This window comes from Dermochelys coriacea, chromosome 28 (assembly GCF_009764565.3).
Source record: "Dermochelys coriacea isolate rDerCor1 chromosome 28, rDerCor1.pri.v4, whole genome shotgun sequence".
Lineage (NCBI taxonomy): Eukaryota > Metazoa > Chordata > Testudines > Dermochelyidae > Dermochelys > Dermochelys coriacea.
The window spans coordinates 5409628-5426539 of record NC_050095.1 but is presented as its reverse complement, the minus strand read 5'-3'; the positions used below and the strand labels follow the sequence as shown (position 1 = coordinate 5426539).

General features: G+C 53.6%; 3 protein-coding genes across 55 annotated transcripts in view; 2 read left to right on the top strand and 1 right to left on the bottom strand.

Annotated features, from left to right (window-relative positions):
* The window catches only part of LOC119849376 (zinc finger protein 420-like), a 3142523-nt gene that overhangs the window by 385865 nt on the left and 2739746 nt on the right, over positions 1–16912 (bottom strand). The gene's annotated exons all lie outside the window — the stretch shown is intronic.
* The window catches only part of LOC119849403 (zinc finger protein 501-like), a 1099011-nt gene that overhangs the window by 497444 nt on the left and 584655 nt on the right, over positions 1–16912 (top strand). Inside the window, exons 1-2 of one of the 9 annotated variants that reach the window (XM_043503832.1) lie at positions 7699–7875; positions 15002–15111. The exons of 7 other annotated variants lie outside the window; for them this stretch is intronic. In XM_043503832.1, coding sequence (XP_043359767.1) covers positions 15070–15111 — 42 coding nt within the window. In that variant the 5' untranslated portion in view covers positions 7699–7875; positions 15002–15069. Of the gene's footprint in view, positions 1–7698; positions 7876–13554; positions 14756–15001; positions 15112–16912 lie in introns of those variants that run through there. One more of the 9 variants, XM_043503828.1, reaches the window with a different exon arrangement.
* Positions 1–16912, top strand: part of LOC119849388 (zinc finger protein OZF-like) — an 875044-nt gene that overhangs the window by 787825 nt on the left and 70307 nt on the right. The gene's annotated exons all lie outside the window — the stretch shown is intronic.

Genomic DNA, 16912 nt, shown 5'->3' with positions numbered 1-16912 from the left:
AGCTTGTCATAGCAGTACAGAATTAGTGGAAACCTAGGCTGGTGGGTCAGGGGGTCTCATTGATACCCCAGTTCCAGGTGGCACCCTAGGGGGGAACCCGTCACAGTAATTGAAATTAATATTTTTGAAAAATGTAGAAAACATCCAAAAATATTTAAATCCACGGTGTTCTATTCCTGTTTAACAGTGTGATTAATCATGATTCATTTTTGTAATGGCTTCACCACCCTACTCAGGGCACATCAGAGAATCCACATGGGAAAAAGATCCTATAAATGCTGTGAGTGTGGGAAAACCTTCAATCGTAGCCCTCTACTCACTCGACAGAAGAGAGTTGACACGGGAAAGAGACCTTTTGAATGCTGTGAGTGTGGGAAAAGCTCTACTCAGAGCTCAGCCCTTATCAGAGAATCTGCAAGGGAGCTGAACACCATAAAAACCTCTAGGGCTATCCAGGCATTTTTTTCTTTAATGCTTTTGCTATTCCCATGTAGTAACCTTTAAAGCTGTTTGAACCATTTGCATCAGTGTTATCCCTCAATTTATCCAGGCGAGTTGCCCATTTTTTCCTTTGGCAGCTCACCCTTTTTTGGGGTGGACCTGATTGTCCTTTCTATCCACTCCATTATCCCATGAGTAATGGGAGTTTGTCTCTCCTTCCACGAAAAAAGAAGCACCACATTTATACCATTCCTCTTATTGTACAGTTATTTTTAGAGTCCCCGGTGATACAAATTGTATCATTCCCAGTTCTCACATTGCTCTGGAGTGTGCTCAATGGCATTTTTGGACTTTTTTAAAAATTTATGATATATTTAAATATAACGAAGAGCAGGGGCAGGAAAAAAATGTCATTTCTGCCTCTGTGACACTGGAAGGCGATGGGGTGACTCAGAGATATTCCCTCCTTCCCTATCACTCCAGAACTGTTACCTCTTGTCTGAGGCACGCAGAGTTTATCTTCATCACATTCTAAACCTCCCACCACTCACAGTGTCATGTAGTGCAGTGTTCTCAGCTGTCTGTGCTTGGAGATGATGCTTTGACTTCTTTAATCCTAAATCAGAGTCGCTATGGTGGAGATGAAAGTGTCAAAGACCTGGAAGGGGACTTTAAATGGATCCCAAAGACAGTGGGATCATTTGGGAGTTTAAATTCCAGTTTCCATCTATTGGCAAAGCCACTTGTGGGAAGGTTGGCTGTTTTTTCCCCTCATTATGAGGATGCTAAAACTTTTGTATATGACATAACTCAATAATGAGACAGTGCTGAGTGAAGCAGGTTTGAATGGATCAGAGGAGAATGTGATGGAAGAATCTCCTGTCCTAATTCTGAGTCATCAGATGTAACCTCCTCTGGAATTTCACTTGACACTTTCATTTTCATGTTTCAGAGTAGTAGCTGTGTTAGTCTGTATCTGCAAAAAGAGCAGGAGTACTTGTGGCACCTTAGAGACTAACAAATTTATTTGAGCATAAGCTTTCGTGGGCTACAGCCCATTTCATCGGATGCATGCATTTTCATGTAGTCTACCTCTCTGCGATGTGGGTTTCTATCTTTCCCGAAGGCTGTTTGGTCACACAACTGGAGATTTGTTTAGTTTGACAGGCTGGAGCTCAGATTTATTGGAGACTTTGAGACAAATGACCATTTGTTCAAGTCATTACTTCTCACATTAACTTTGCTTTTTCCCCACCTCTCCACGATGACATGGAGAAAGTTCAAGTGCAGTTCAGACAACAGGAGAGAACTCTCCAATTTACTGGACATGCTAACAAAGAAACAGCCGTGATTTAAAATCTCCACTCAGAAATGGTGAACAGCAGCAGACCCCAAACTGTACAACTAACTGAAGCAAGTGCAGATGATCACAGTGGAGTTCAATTGTTTAAGTCCATGGTTCTCATTGCACCGTGACCCTCTTCTGACAACAAAAATTACTACATGACCCCTCCCCTGCCCCCCTCTGTGGAAGCCAAAGTCAGAGGGTGTCAGCCCCAGGCGGCAGGGCAGTAGCCTGAGCTCTGCTCTGCAGGGGAGATGAAGCTGCAGCCCGAGTCCTGCTGACGGCAGGGGGACTGAAGCCCTCAAGCTTTGGCTTCAACCCCAGGCAGCGGGGCTTTTGCTTCAGTCCAGGGTCTAACGCCGACCCTGGCGATCCCCTTAAAAGGGTTTGAGAACTGCTGGTTTAAGTCAATATTGTCTCAGATGAGCTGAGGAGATAATTCCACAGTAAGGGACATGGAACTAGGCAAAATGCCCTTATATTTGGTTCCCAGAGCATTTGTAACCCATTTTATGGGAAATGCTGCCCTTTACGATGCAGATGTGGAGGAAATAGAAGTGGGTTTTTTGTTGTTCTTGAATTTACCCTCTGTAGGTGCTACAAACATGTATAAAATTAAATCGCTGCAGAAAAATAGCTATTTTTTAATAGAAACTCCAACTCCACCAAGTTAAAGAAAACTGGGCACGTTTCGGGAAGCCGTTCCGCACTAGCACTGCTGAGATTTTGAGTGGTTTGGTAAAGGGTTCTACTTCAGAGAAGCGTAAATGTACCCTAGCCAAGGCCAAGGATTCGGAAAGAAGGAGAAATAATACATGCCCAGTTCTTGGTTTTCACCCAGTAAAGGAAGCTATGGTGACCAATGGCCCAAGGAAAATTGTCAAACACGACTCCCTAGTTCAGTGTCACTGATTACAGTCGCAGAAGATGCCATGGGAACAATCATCCTTCATTCTTTGGATCCAAAGTTTCACGAGGCAAAGAAAGAGACACCTTCAGGGGTCATTCCTTCCCCATGAATCCCAAACTGGCTGCCTGATTGGGTAACAAGGACGACCATGCTGTGGTAATGATGGTAACCAATCAGAGAATAAACATGTTGGGCTCCAACTGCAGAATACACAAATGTTTAGAGTTCTGATTCTATGGTTTTGCTTCTTAGGGCTCGTCTACACTTCAAATGCTGCATCGGCACAGCTGCACGAGTATAACTGCGTTGCTCTAGCACTTTAATGAAGAAGCTCTAAGGTGAAGGGAGAGAGCTCTCCCATCAGCTTAAGTAATCCACCTCCGCAGGAGGCAGTAGCTTTGTCACTAGCAGAAGCTCTCCCGCCGATCTGGCACTGTGTACATGGGGGGTGGGGCGCAATACTCTGTACCTCAAAGCACGCTGGAATCCCCGTATTCACCACTGTCATGTGCTTGATATGTTTTGTACAATGCATGCCTTGGGAGGTATCAATTTAAAAGTCTTGGTCTGTTAAACCTTAATATCTTGTTGAATTGTAGGTACGATCATTGTATGTGAAGTTGTGGAGTACTGCTGTATGTGTTACTGAAATACATTTGTGAGGTTGTGAAACACCCAGAGCCAGCCTTTTGGTTGCAACAAAGGAGAAGCTATCGCTGGCCAGACGTGCCGATGGCCCATCAAGAAGAATCCACTCTCCCAGAGGCTCCTTAGAGAGGGCACATACGTAATGGGGACAGCCTAACTGATGTCACCGCAAGGATCTTTCTAGCAGCTGAAGAAAGTATAAAAGAGGGACAGTGACATCATCACTTGGCCTCTCCCCCCTCCAATCAACACCTGGAAGATTGTCTGGAGGACAAAGACTTTGAACTAGGGAGATTGGCCCCAGGCTGGAAGGGAGTTCAGTCTGAGTATTGAGAACTGTGAGCTGCCTGTAACGTCTAGTAGGGTGAGAGACTGTTTGATTCAAATCTTGCTTAGTCTGTTAAAGTTCGAATTTAAAATGTTACTCTTTTTATTCTTAGGTAACTAATTTTGGTCTCTATGCCTGCTACTTATAGTCACTTAAAAAAATCTCTTTTATATTTTACCTAAACCAGTGTGGTTTTGGTTGTAGTACTTTTGGGGAATCTCTGCTCAGATTACAGAGGCTGGTGCATGTCCACTTTCCTTAGAAGAAGTGCCAAATTAATTAATGAGCTTGCACTGTTCAAGGGAGTCTTGAGCAGTGCAAGATGGTATGTTTCTGGGGTGTAAGGCTGGGGTGATTGGCTGGTGCCTTTCCATATTTATCATGAGTGGCTCGGGGAGCATTCATGCAATTTAGCTGGGTGCGGCGCTCCACGTGCCGATGGCTGAGGTTTGCTGCTTGTCACTGGCATAGTATTGTGTGAGAGAACTCAGGCAGGAGAGTTAAGGAGGCACAGCGGTCCCACAGTGCCAGGTTTTACCCTGGGCATCCCATCGCAGGGAGTTAGGTCAGTATAACTACGTTGCTCAGAGGTGTGGATTTTTCAAATCCTGAGCAATGTCGTTATACCGATATAGGACTGTAGTGCAGACCAGACCTTAGTTTTTCTGTTGTGTTTTATGCATGTGCATCACTTCTCTTCTACCTCCTCCTCTGAAAGATAAGCTTGAAAATACAAGAGGTGTTTTTTCTCATGACGCAAATATTCTCACATAGGAGACCCCTTCCACCAACATGTGGCAGAAGACCCCAAAATAATACAGTTCTGGAGGTACACGTGGTATCATTGTTTAAAAGTTCCCTAGATTAGCATCCTCACACCTTCCTTGGGGACCTTATGGTAAGAGACATAGGACCAGCCTCGTCTCTGGCATGCCAAATGAGTCCGATGGTCCACGTTCTTCAACGCTCAACAGTGATGGTGAACAATAGAGCTGAAGGGTCAAATGTTGAGTGGCTAAGTAACCAGCTAAGAGACTAACGGCAGGTCTACACTATGGGGTTAAGTCATAGATACTAAGGTCAGAAGGGACCATTCTGATCATCTAGTCCGACCTCCTGCACAGCGCAGGCCACAGAATCTCACCCACCCTCTCCTACGAAAAACCTCTCACCTATGTCTGAGCGATTGAAGTCCTTAAATCATGGTTTAAAGACTTCAAGGAGCAGAGAAGCCTCCCTCAAGTCACCCATACCCCACGCTACAGAGGACGGCGAAAAACCCCCAGGGCCTCTCCAATCGCCCTGGAGGAAAATTTCTTCCCGACCCCAAATATGGTGATCAGCTAAACCCTGAGCATATAGGCAAGATTCACCAGCCAGATACTACAGAAAATTCTTTCCTCGGTAACTCAGATCCCATCCATCTAATATCCCATCTCAGGGGATTGGTCCTATTTACCCTGAATATTTAAAGATCAATTACTTACCAAAATCCCATTATCCCATCATACCATCTCCTCCATAAACTTATCGAGTAGAATCTTAAAGCCAGATAGATCTTTTGCCCCCACTGCTTCCCTTGGAAGGCTATTCCAAAACTTCACTCCTCTGATGGTTAGAAACCTTCGTCTAATTTCAAGTCTAAACTTCCTGGTGGCCAGTTTATACCCATTTGTTCTTGTGTCCACATAGGTGCTGAGTTTAAATAATTCATCTCCCTCTCCTGTATTTATCCCTCTGATATATTTATAGAGAGCAATCATATCTCCCCTCAACCTTCTTTTAGTTAGGCTAAACAAGCCAAGCTCCTTAAGTCTCCTTTCATAAGACAAGTTTTCCATTCCTCGGATCATCCTAGTAGCCCTTCTCTGTACCTGCTCCAGTTTGAATTCATCCTTTTTAAACATGGGAGACCAGAACTGCACACAGTATTCTAGGTGAGGTCTCACCAGTGCCTTGTATAATGGTACTAAAACCTCCTTATCCCTACTGGAAATGCCTCTCCTGATGCATCCCAAAACCGCATTAGCTTTTTTCACAGCCATATCACATTGGCAGCTCATAGTCATCCTATGATCAACCAATACTCCAAGGTCCTTCTCCTCTTCCCTTACTTCTAATTGATGCATCCCGAACTTATAACTAAAATTCTTGTTATTAATCCCTAAATGCATAACCTTACACTTCTCACTATTAAATTTCATCCTATTACTATTACTCCAGATTACAAGGTCATCCAGATCTTCCTGTATAATATCCCGATCCTTCTCCGAATTGGCAATACCTCCCAGCTTTGTATCATCTGCAAACTTTATTAGCACACTCCCACTTTCTGTGCCAAGGTCAGTAATTAAATAAGATTGGTCCCAAAACCGATCCCTGAGGAACTCCACTGGTAACCTCCCTCCAGCCTGACAGTTCGCCTTTCAGTAGGACCCGTTGCAGTCTCCCCTTTAACCAATTCCTTATCCACCTTTTGATGTTCATATTGATCCCCATCTTCTCCAAGTTAACTAATAATTCCCCATGTGGCACGGTATCAAATGCCTTACTGAAATCTAGGTAAATTAGATCCACTGCGTTTCCTTTATCTAAAAACTCTGTTACTTTTTCAAAAAAGGAGATTAGGTTGGTTTGGCACGATCTACCTTTTGTAAAACCATGTTGTATTTTATCCCATTTACCATTGACTTCAATGTCCTTAACTAATTTCTCCTTCAAAATTTTTTCGAGGACCTTGCATAATACAGATGTCAAACTAACTGGCCTGTAGTTACCCGGATCACTTTTTTTCCCTTTCTTAAAAATAGGAACTATGTTAGCAATTCTCCAATCATACGGTACAACCCCTGAGTTTACAGATTCATTAAAAATTCTTGCTAATGGGCTTGCAATTTCATGTGCCAATTCCTTTAATATTCTTGGATGAAGATTATCTGGGCCCCCCGATTTAGTCCCATTAAGCTGTTTCAGTTTTGCTTCTACCTCAGATATGGTAATATCTACCTCCATATCCTCATTCCCATTTGTCATGCTACCATTATCCCTAAGATCCTCTTTAGCCTTATTAAAGACTGAGGCAAAGTATTTGTTTAGATATTGGGCCATGCCTAGATTATCTTTAACCTCCACTCCATCCTCAGTGTTTAGCGGCCCCACTTCTTCTTTCTTAATTTTCTTCTTATTTATATGGCTATAGAACCTTTTACTATTGGTTTTAATTCCCTTTGCAAGGTCCAATTCAACTCGACTTTTAGCCTGTCTCACTTTATCCCTACATGTTCTGACCTCAATTAGGTACCTTTCCTTGCTGATCCCTCCCATCTTCCACTCCCTGTATGCTTTCTGCTTCTTCTTAATCACCTAAGATGCTTGCTCATCCAGCTTGGTCTACAACTCTTTCCTATGTTTCAGAGTAGCAGCCGTGTTAGTCTGTATTCGCAAAAAGAAAAGGAGGACTTGTGGCACCTTAGAGACTAACAAATTTATTAGAGCATAAGCTTTCGTGAGCTACAGCTCACTTCATCGGATGCAACAGCTCACGAAAGCTTATGCTCTAATAAATTTGTTAGTCTCTAAGGTGCCACAAGTACTCCTTTTCTTTTTGCGAATACAGACTAACACGGCTGCTACTCTGAAACCTAAGAATATCAGAGAATATCACAAACCTCCATGTCCCTCCTCGCTGTCTGCCATCTCTGACGGAAGCATGGAGCCTGCACAGCTCTGCACAGTTGGGGGGAGGGGAGCTGGGGTGCTGTGGGGAGGGGAGAAGCTGGGGGGACAGTTGGGGGGAGGGGGAGGGGAGCTGGGGGGACAGTTGGGGGAGGGGGAGGGGAGAAGATGGGGGGACAGTTGGGGGGAGGGGAGCTGGGGTGCTGTGGGGAGGGGAGAAGCTGGGGGGACAGTTGGGGGAGGGGGAGGAGAGAAGATGGGGGGACAGATGGGGGGAGGAGAGAAGATGGGGGGACAGATGGGAGAGGTCCGCAGGGAGGCGGAGAGCGAGCCCCCCCCCCACAACGCGCCAGCCCGGGCTCGGTGGCCGCGCGGGGGCTGCCGGGAGCAGGCGGCGCGAGAACAAACCCCGGGGCCGTTGGCACGTCCCACGCGCTGAGGCAACCGCCCAACCGCCGTTCCCCGCCCCGCCCCCGCCGCGCGCTGCGTCACTTCCGGGCGCTGCTCTGCCCGCTGCGCTGAGGCCGGGTAAGAGGGGGGCGGGGGCGGGGGCGGTTGAAATTCCCGGGGCAGGAGGCCGGGGAGGGGGAGGGGAGTTAATTGGATCCACCCCCCCCCCCGTTACCCAACCGGCCTGGCTCAGGGCAGCCAGGGACCTGCCCCTGCTCCCCCCACCGGTCTCTCGCGCCGGCTGAACCCCCCCCCGCCCCGCCCCGCGCCGCCATCCCCCGCCCGGCCGCCCCTTGTTCCTCCCTCGTTTCTCAGAGAGCTGGGGGGACACACACCGGCCCCCCGACACAGCCCCCCGACTCACCGGCCCCCCCAAACAGCCCCCAACACACACCAGCCCCCAAACAGCCCCCCGACACACACCGGCCCCCCAACACAGCCCCCCAACTCACCGGCCCCCCAAACAGCCCCCGACACACACCAGCCCCCCAACACACACCGGCCCCCCAACACAGCCCACCGACTCACCGGCCCCCCCAAACAGCCCCCGACACACACCAGCCCCCCAACACACACCAGCCCCCCAAAACAGCCCACCGACACACACCGGCCCCCCAACACAGCCCCCCGACTCACCGGCCCCCCAAACAGCCCCCGACACACACCAGCCCCCCCGTCACACACCGGCCCCCCAACACAGCCCCCCAACACACACCGGCCCCCCAACACAGCCCACCGACTCACCGGCCCCCCGACACACACCAGCCCCCCAACACAGCCCACCGACTCACCGGCCCCCCCAAACAGCCCCCGACACACACCAGCCCCCCAAAACACACCGGCCCCCCAACAACAGCCCCCCGACACACACCAGCCCCCCAACACACACCGGCCCCCCAACACAGCCCACCGACTCACCGGCCCCCCCAAACAGCCCCTGACACACACCAGGCCCCCAACACACACCGGCCCCCCAACACAGCCCACCGACTCACCGGCCCCCCGACACACACCAGCCCCCCAACACAGCCCACCGACTCACCGGCCCCCCCAAACAGCCCGCGACACACACCAGCCCCCCAACACACACCGGCCCCCCAACACAGCCCACCGACTCACCGGCCCCCCCAAACAGCCCCCGACACACACCAGGCCCCCCAACACAGCCCCCCGACACACACCAGCCCCCCAACACACACCGGCCCCCCAACACAGCCCACCGACTCACCGGCCCCCCCAAACAGCCCCCGACACACACCAGGCCCCCCACACAGCCCCCCGACACACACCAGCCCCCCAACACACACCGGCCCCCCAACACAGCCCACCGACTCACCGGCCCCCCAACACAGCCCCCCGACACACACCAGCCCCCCAACACAGCCCACCGACTCACCGGCCCCCCCAAACAGCCCCCGACACACACCAGCCCCCCAACACACACCGGCCCCCCAACACAGCCCACCGACTCACCGGCCCCCCCAAACAGCCCCCGACACACACCAGCCCCCCAACACACACCAGCCCCCCAAAACAGCCCACCGACACACACCGGCCCCCCAACACAGCCCCCCGACTCACCGGCCCCCCAAACAGCCCCCGACACACACCAGCCCCCCCGTCACACACCGGCCCCCCAACACAGCCCCCCACCACACACCGGCCCCCCAACACAGCCCACCGACTCACCGGCCCCCCGACACACACCAGCCCCCAACACAGCCCACCGACTCACCGGCCCCCCCAAACAGCCCCCGACACACACCAGCCCCCCAAAACACACCGGCCCCCCAACACAGCCCACCGACTCACCGGCCCCCCCAAACAGCCCCCGACACACACCAGGCCCCCCAACACAGCCCCCCCGACACACACCAGCCCCCAACACACACCGGCCCCCCAACACAGCCCACCGACTCACCGGCCCCCCCAAACAGCCCCTGACACACACCAGGCCCCCAACACACACCGGCCCCCCAACACAGCCCACCGACTCACCGGCCCCCCGACACACACCAGCCCCCCAACACAGCCCACCGACTCACCGGCCCCCCCAAACAGCCCGCGACACACACCAGCCCCCCAACACACACCGGCCCCCCAACACAGCCCACCGACTCACCGGCCCCCCCAAACAGCCCCCGACACACACCAGGCCCCCCAACACAGCCCCCCGACTCACACCAGCCCCCCAACACACACCGGCCCCCCAACACAGCCCACCGACTCACCGGCCCCCCCAAACAGCCCCCGACACACACCAGGCCCCCAACACACACCGGCCCCCCAACACAGCCCACCGACTCACCGGCCCCCCGACACACACCAGCCCCCCAACACAGCCCACCGACTCACCGGCCCCCCCAAACAGCCCCTGACACACACCAGCCCCCCAACACACACCGGCCCCCCAACACAGCCCACCGACTCACCGGCCCCCCCAAACAGCCCCCGACACACACCAGGCCCCCCAACACAGCCCCCCGACACACACCAGCCCCCCAACACACACCGGCCCCCCAACACAGCCCACCGACTCACCGGCCCCCCAACACACACCGGCCCCCCAACACAGCCCACCGACTCACCGGCCCCCCCAAACAGCCCCCGACACACACCAGGCCCCCAACACACACCAGCCCCCCAACACAGCCCACCGACTCACCGGCCCCCCCAAACAGCCCCCGACACACACAAGGCCCCCAACACACACCGGCCCCCCAACACAGCCCACCGACTCACCGGCCCCCCAACACAGCCCCCCGACACACACCAGCCCCCCAACACAGCCCACCGACTCACCGGCCCCCCCAAACAGCCCCCCGACACACACCAGCCCCCGAACACACACCGGCCCCCCAACACAGCCCACCGACTCACCGGCCCCCCCAACACAGCCCCCCGACACACACCAGCCCCCCAACACAGCCCACCGACTCACCGGCCCCCCCCAAACAGCCCCCGACACACACCAGCCCCCCAACACACACCGGCCCCCAACACAGCCCACCGACTCACCGGCCCCCCCCAAACAGCCCCCGACACACACCAGCCCCCCAACACACACCGGCCCCCCAACACAGCCCACCGACTCACCGGCCCCCCCAAACAGCCCCCCGACTCACCGGCCCCCAAACAGCCCCCGACACACACCAGCCCCCCCGTCACACACCGGCCCCCCAACACAGCCCACCGACTCACCGGCCCCCCCCAAACAGCCCCCGACACACACCAGCCCCCCAACACACACCAGCCCCCCAAAACAGCCCACCGACACACACCGGCCCCCCAACACAGCCCCCCGTCTCACCGGCCCCCCAAACAGCCCCCGACACACACCAGCCCCCCCGTCACACTCCGGCCCCCCAACACAGCCCACCGACTCACCGGCTCCCCCAAACAGCCCCCGACACACACCAGCCCCCCAACACACACCAGCCCCCAAACAGCCCCCCGACACACACCGGCCCCCCAACACAGCCCCCCGACTCACCGGCCCCCCAAACAGCCCCCGACACACACCAGCCCCCCCCAACACACACCGGCCCCCCGAAACAGCCCCCCAACACACACCAGCCCCCCAAAACAGCCCCCAACTCACCGGCTCCCCCAAACAGCCCCCTGACACACACCGGCCCCCCAACACAGCCCCCCGACTCACCGGCCCCCCAAACAGCCCCCGACACACACCAGCCCCCCCCAACACACACCGGCCCCCCGAAACAGCCCCCCAACACACACCGGCCCCCCAACACACACCGGCCTCCCGAAACAGCCCCCCAACACACACCGGCCCCCCAACACAGCCCTCCGACTCACCGGCCCCCCCAAACAGCCCCCGACACACACCAGCCCCCCGACACACACCAGCCCCCAAACAGCCACCAACACACACCAGCCCCCCAAAACAGCCCCCAACTCACCGGCCCCCCCAAACAGCCCCCGACACACACCAGCCCCCCAACACACACCGGCCCCCCAACACAGCCCACCGACTCACCGGCCCCCCCAACAGCCCCCGACACACACCAGCCCCCCAACACACACCAGTCCCCAAACAGCCCCCAACACACACCAGCCCCCCAAAACAGCCCCCAACTCACCGGCCCCCCCAAACAGCCCCCAACACACACCAGCTCCCCAAAACAGCCCCCAACTCACCGGCCCCCCCAAACAGCCCCCCGACACACACCAGCCCCCCGACACACACCAGCCCCCCAAAACAGCCCCCCCAACACACCAGCCCCCCAACACACCAGCCCCCCCAGTCCCACTTTCCCCTCTCTCTTTTTTTTTTTTTTTTCAAAAACCGACCCCCAATCCCGCCAGTTCCCCGGCCTTGTCTGACCGCGGGTCTCGCCTCCCGGCTTTGGCCTCTTCTAGGTCATCCAACGTCAGTGAAAAATCCTCTCGGGTTCGGGGCTCTTCCCCCGGTCTCTGAACTCCGGCAGCGTCTCCTTCCTTGGAGGGGACCCGCGGCCCTGAGTCCTTCTCCATCCTGGAGGTTGCAGGGGGTGAAGCTGCCCAGTGATCGGTCCCCCCCCCATTATCTCTGTGAAAAGGGTTGCCGATGAACGAGACTAGCCGCATATTTAACAGGGTCCGATGAACGAGACTAGCCGCATATTTAATAGGGTCCGATGAAAGAGACTAGCCGCATATTTCATACCCACCAAATCCCTCTTTGGGGGATCAGTGGCTCCCAGCTGGCGACAGGAGAGTTGCCCGGACCCTTTTCTTTTCTCCAGCTGGCACGGGATGAGGAGGTCCCTCTGAGTTCAGCGCGGGTCCAGAAGTATCCCAAACCCCGTGACAGAGGGTCTCCGTGAGGTGTGGCTTCCCGCAGTGCTAAGATGCAGCCACCTCTGGGGTGGATCCATGGTGGCCATCATTTGCTAGTGACAGGGCATGGACATGTCTTCAGTATTTTGGCCCCCTCCATTCTCCTGTTACAGAAGCATCCCCCAGGGCTCCCTCTGCCTGTGTGAATGGCCAGCAGGAGCTGATAATAACTTTTTGACGCTATGAGGTGAAACCACCACTGATTTCTGTTTCTCTCCCTTCTGGAAAACTGCAGGAACTTCAGGTTCTGGAGGGAAAATTCTTCCCAAGTCCTTGTCCTAGATCTGGGGGGTGAGGGATGTGGGAAGGGGGTGAGCACTCGCACCCGGTGATCTGTGGAGGAGGATTCTGGCCTCATCCTTTCTGAACTGTGTTTCTGGTCTTATTGAGATGAGCGTTAATCCACAGTCATAGACTCATAGATTAGGGTTAGAAGAAACCTCAGGAGGTATCTAATCCAACCCCCTGCTCAAAGCAGGACCAACCTCAACTAAATCATCCCAGCCAGGGCTTTGTCAAACCAGGCCTTTAAAACCTCTCAGGAAGGAGATTCCACCACCTCGCTAGGTAACCCATTCCAGCGCTTCACCACCCTCCTAGTGAAAAAGTGTTTCCTAATATCCAACCTAAACCTCCCCCACTGCAACTGGAGACCATTACTCCTCGTTCCGTCATCTGCCACCACTGAGAACAGTCTAGATCCATCCTCTTTGGAACCCCCCTTTCAGGTAGTTGAAGGCTGCTATCAAATCCCCCCTCATTCCTCTCTTCCCCAGACTAAATAACCCCAGTTCCCTCAGCCTCTCCTCATAAGTCATGTGCCCCAGCCCCCTAATCATTTTTGTTGCCCTCCGCTGGATTATCTCCAGTTTGTCCACATCCTTTCTGTGAGGGTGGGGGGGGGCAAACATGGATGCAATACTCCCAATGTGGCCTCACCAGTGCCGAATAGAGGGGAATAAACACTTCCCTCGATCTGCTGGCAATGCTCCTACTAATACAGCCCAATATGCCGTTAGCCTTCTTGGCAACAAGGGCACGCTGCTGACTCATCTCCAGCTTCTCGTCCACTGTAACCCCTGGGTCCTTTTCTGCAGAACTGCTGCCGAGCCATTCGCTCCCTAGTCTGTAGCGGTGCCTGGGATTCTTCCGTCCTAAGTGCAGGACTCTGCACTTGTCCTTGTTGAACCTCATCAGATTTCTTTTGGCCCAATCCTCCAATTTGTCTAGGTCACTCTGGACCCTATCTCTACCCTCCAGCGTATCTATCTCTCCCCCTAGTTTAGTGTCATCCGCGAACTTGCTGAGGGTGCAATCCACACCATCCTCCAGATTATTAATGAAGACGTTGAACAAAACCGGCCTGAGGACCGACCCCTGGAGTTGTTGGAGTCACTGCAAGGAAAGACAAGGAGTGACTTCAGATGAATAATTGTCCCTGAGGGGACGTGGTTTCATTAGCTGCACTTACCACAGAGTTCTGATTGTTGCTAAAAGAGGGAAGGCAGCTCAAACTGTCTGCTCAGGATATGGGGATTCAGCTTCCTGGTCAGACCCTGCAGCCTCCATTGTGATCTGGGACACCAGGCTGAGCAGCTGCTGCTCCCCCAGTGGGGTCTGTACTGGGAAGTGACCTTAATTAAAGCTTTCTCTGTACTTGTTCAAGGTGAGGACTTTCTCCAGCTGATACTAGCCCCCTAGGGCAGCCCTAGGCTCTGTTAGTAGTACATTTTTAGCCAGATACTCCAGGTAAGTGAGAGACCTTGGAGAAAGTGCTGGGGACTGTGCGGACTCACTTTCATGCCAAATAGCTTCTCCTCGTTTCTCCTCCCGTTATCAATTGCCAGGAAAAAAATCCAGCCATGGGAGACAGACAACCAAGGAATGGGGCTTTCTCAGCCAGAGGGGCTGGGCGACAGGACAGGGGAAAGAGACTGAAAGGGGCAGTGGGAGAAATGAGTGGGGAGAGAGATATCCAGATCTCTAATCTGCCCAGACACCTGAACTGCAGCATCCCTGGGCAGTGTCACTTTGCTGTAAACAAGAGAAGGATCAGAGAGAGGAAAAGCCAGTTCCTGACTCCATATTCACCCTGCTGGGGTGTGGCTGCCTTGGGGTTAGTGTCGGAGGGACTCCTTTGGTTCTAATCTTTTCTAGCATTCTGTTCAGACACTTTGTGACTGGGGGGAACTTAAAAATATTTATGTGAGCTGGGCTTGGCAGGAGGGGTCAGGTCTACACTGTACTAAAGAAATGAAGCATTTTCCGAGAATGGCAGAATTTCGGATGTCTCTCTGCAGGGAAAGGGCTTGGGGGAATCATGATGTGAAATTAATTAAAGCCTGTTCTTAAATCTCCACAGTTGCCCTTCTCGCCCTGCCGGGCTGCAGAATAACATCCGTGTTTCGCACCAGCTCATCCCATCGTCTCATGGAACAGGGAAGAGAAATGGCTGCAGAGGAGCCAGTTCAGGTAGGGATTATTGGTGGGGTTGCTGGTGGGTTCCTGTTGGACGAGAGAGACAGCAAATTAAGGTTTTGTCAGTCTGGTTTGGAGGTTGGAACGGGACAGGAAATACACAGGGAGGAGAAAGGGAGGAGGCCAGGGGGTGGCCAACCTGCTGGAATTTGTTTAACGAGTGGCTTAGATTCTAGGAACAGACTGTAGTGGTGGTGTAATCGTCCCTCTCCTTCTGGGTCAGAGGGAGGCCACACCACCTCACTACATCCTAGGGATCACTGCCTAGTCTCAGGGGAATTAGCAGTCCAGGCAAAAACCCCAGACAGTAGCAAGGCCACCCAGGAGTCTGTAGGCTCTCGGCCCTTAGGCAGGGGCAGAGCAGACAACGGTTTAGGGGCCTAGGCCCTCAGGCAGGGCATGGCACTGACGATGCAAGGCTCCAGTGCTAAGGCAGGGCAGAGCGGTGAATAGTCTACTGTCCTAGCTTTGGCAGGCGATAGGTGAACATTGGCCTTTTGGCCTACAGTGGGGAGGCTGCCACCACAAGGGTGGGATGGTAGGGGGACTCGGGCCCACCTGACTCCACCGGCTCCCAGCCCAGGGCCCTAACAGTAGTGGAGTGGTCCATCAGCAGGGATTCCACTGCACCAGTTTTGAAATACAAATCATAGAATGATAGGACTGGAAGGGACCTCGAGAGGTCACCTAGGCCAGTCCCCTGCACTCAAGGCAGGACTAAATATTATCTAGACCATCCCTGACAGGTGTTTGTGTAACCTGCTCTTAATAATCTCAATGACGGAGATTCTGCAACCTCCCTGGGCAATTTATTCTTCTCTTTTCCAGACTAAACAAACCCAGTTTTTTCAATCTTCCTTCATAGCTCATGTTTTCTAGACCTTTAATCATTTTTGTTACTTCTCTCTGGACTTTCTCCAGTTTGTCCACATCCTTCCTGAAATGTGACATCCAGTTATAGATAGGTATATCGTACCTACCTATAACTCACAATGCAAAGGGGATACAGTCATAGAAACAAGATTATCGTACTTGGCATATCATAACATTTCTACTGACACCTTACACAGCATATCTGGCACGATTCATTGCAATTTTATAATCTTGGTATGAATAAAAATATGAAGTGTCTCACATATTCCATACAGCATTATAACACTGACTGAGTTTCAGGCTGCACTACGGCCAGACTGGGGTTGGCTGCCCCAGGCCACTTCCTCCCTTCCCCTCGAGGTGTACCTGGATCAGCAGCAGCCCTCCGTCTCCTTGGGACAGGTAGCCAACGGCAGCTCCCCTGGTTCCTCCGGGAGGAGGACATCTGTCTCCCTCACTGTCTCAGCTCCAACGGAACTAGGGGCTCTGCCTTTTAGACTTCCTGTCCCATTTATCCACATCTGGTGGGAAGGGCGAGGCAGGTCTGGCGCTGCCCACCTGGGTACAGAGGGTGGTTCTTCCCCTTCTGGGTCAGAGGCAGGCCACTTCTCCTCACTACAGTGGCTGTGTACGGAGCCGTGAGCACAGGCGTGTACCTGGCATGGTTCACCCCCCACTCCCGACACCTGTCCATTTTGCTTTGTGAGAGAGACCCTGACACACGCCTATCTGGAATGCACCAGGTTGCAGCCCCTACTCTGGCTCCTCCAGAACCTCCTTTTGAAATTCCGGCTGCATCTTTCCCCACATCTTTTCCTATACTCACATGTCCATGGCCCCACGAAGTCGCAAAACCTCTTCATCAGCCTCCTCCTGGCGTTGGCTAAAGTGGCCATCTACAATACCAGGAGGATGCTGGATG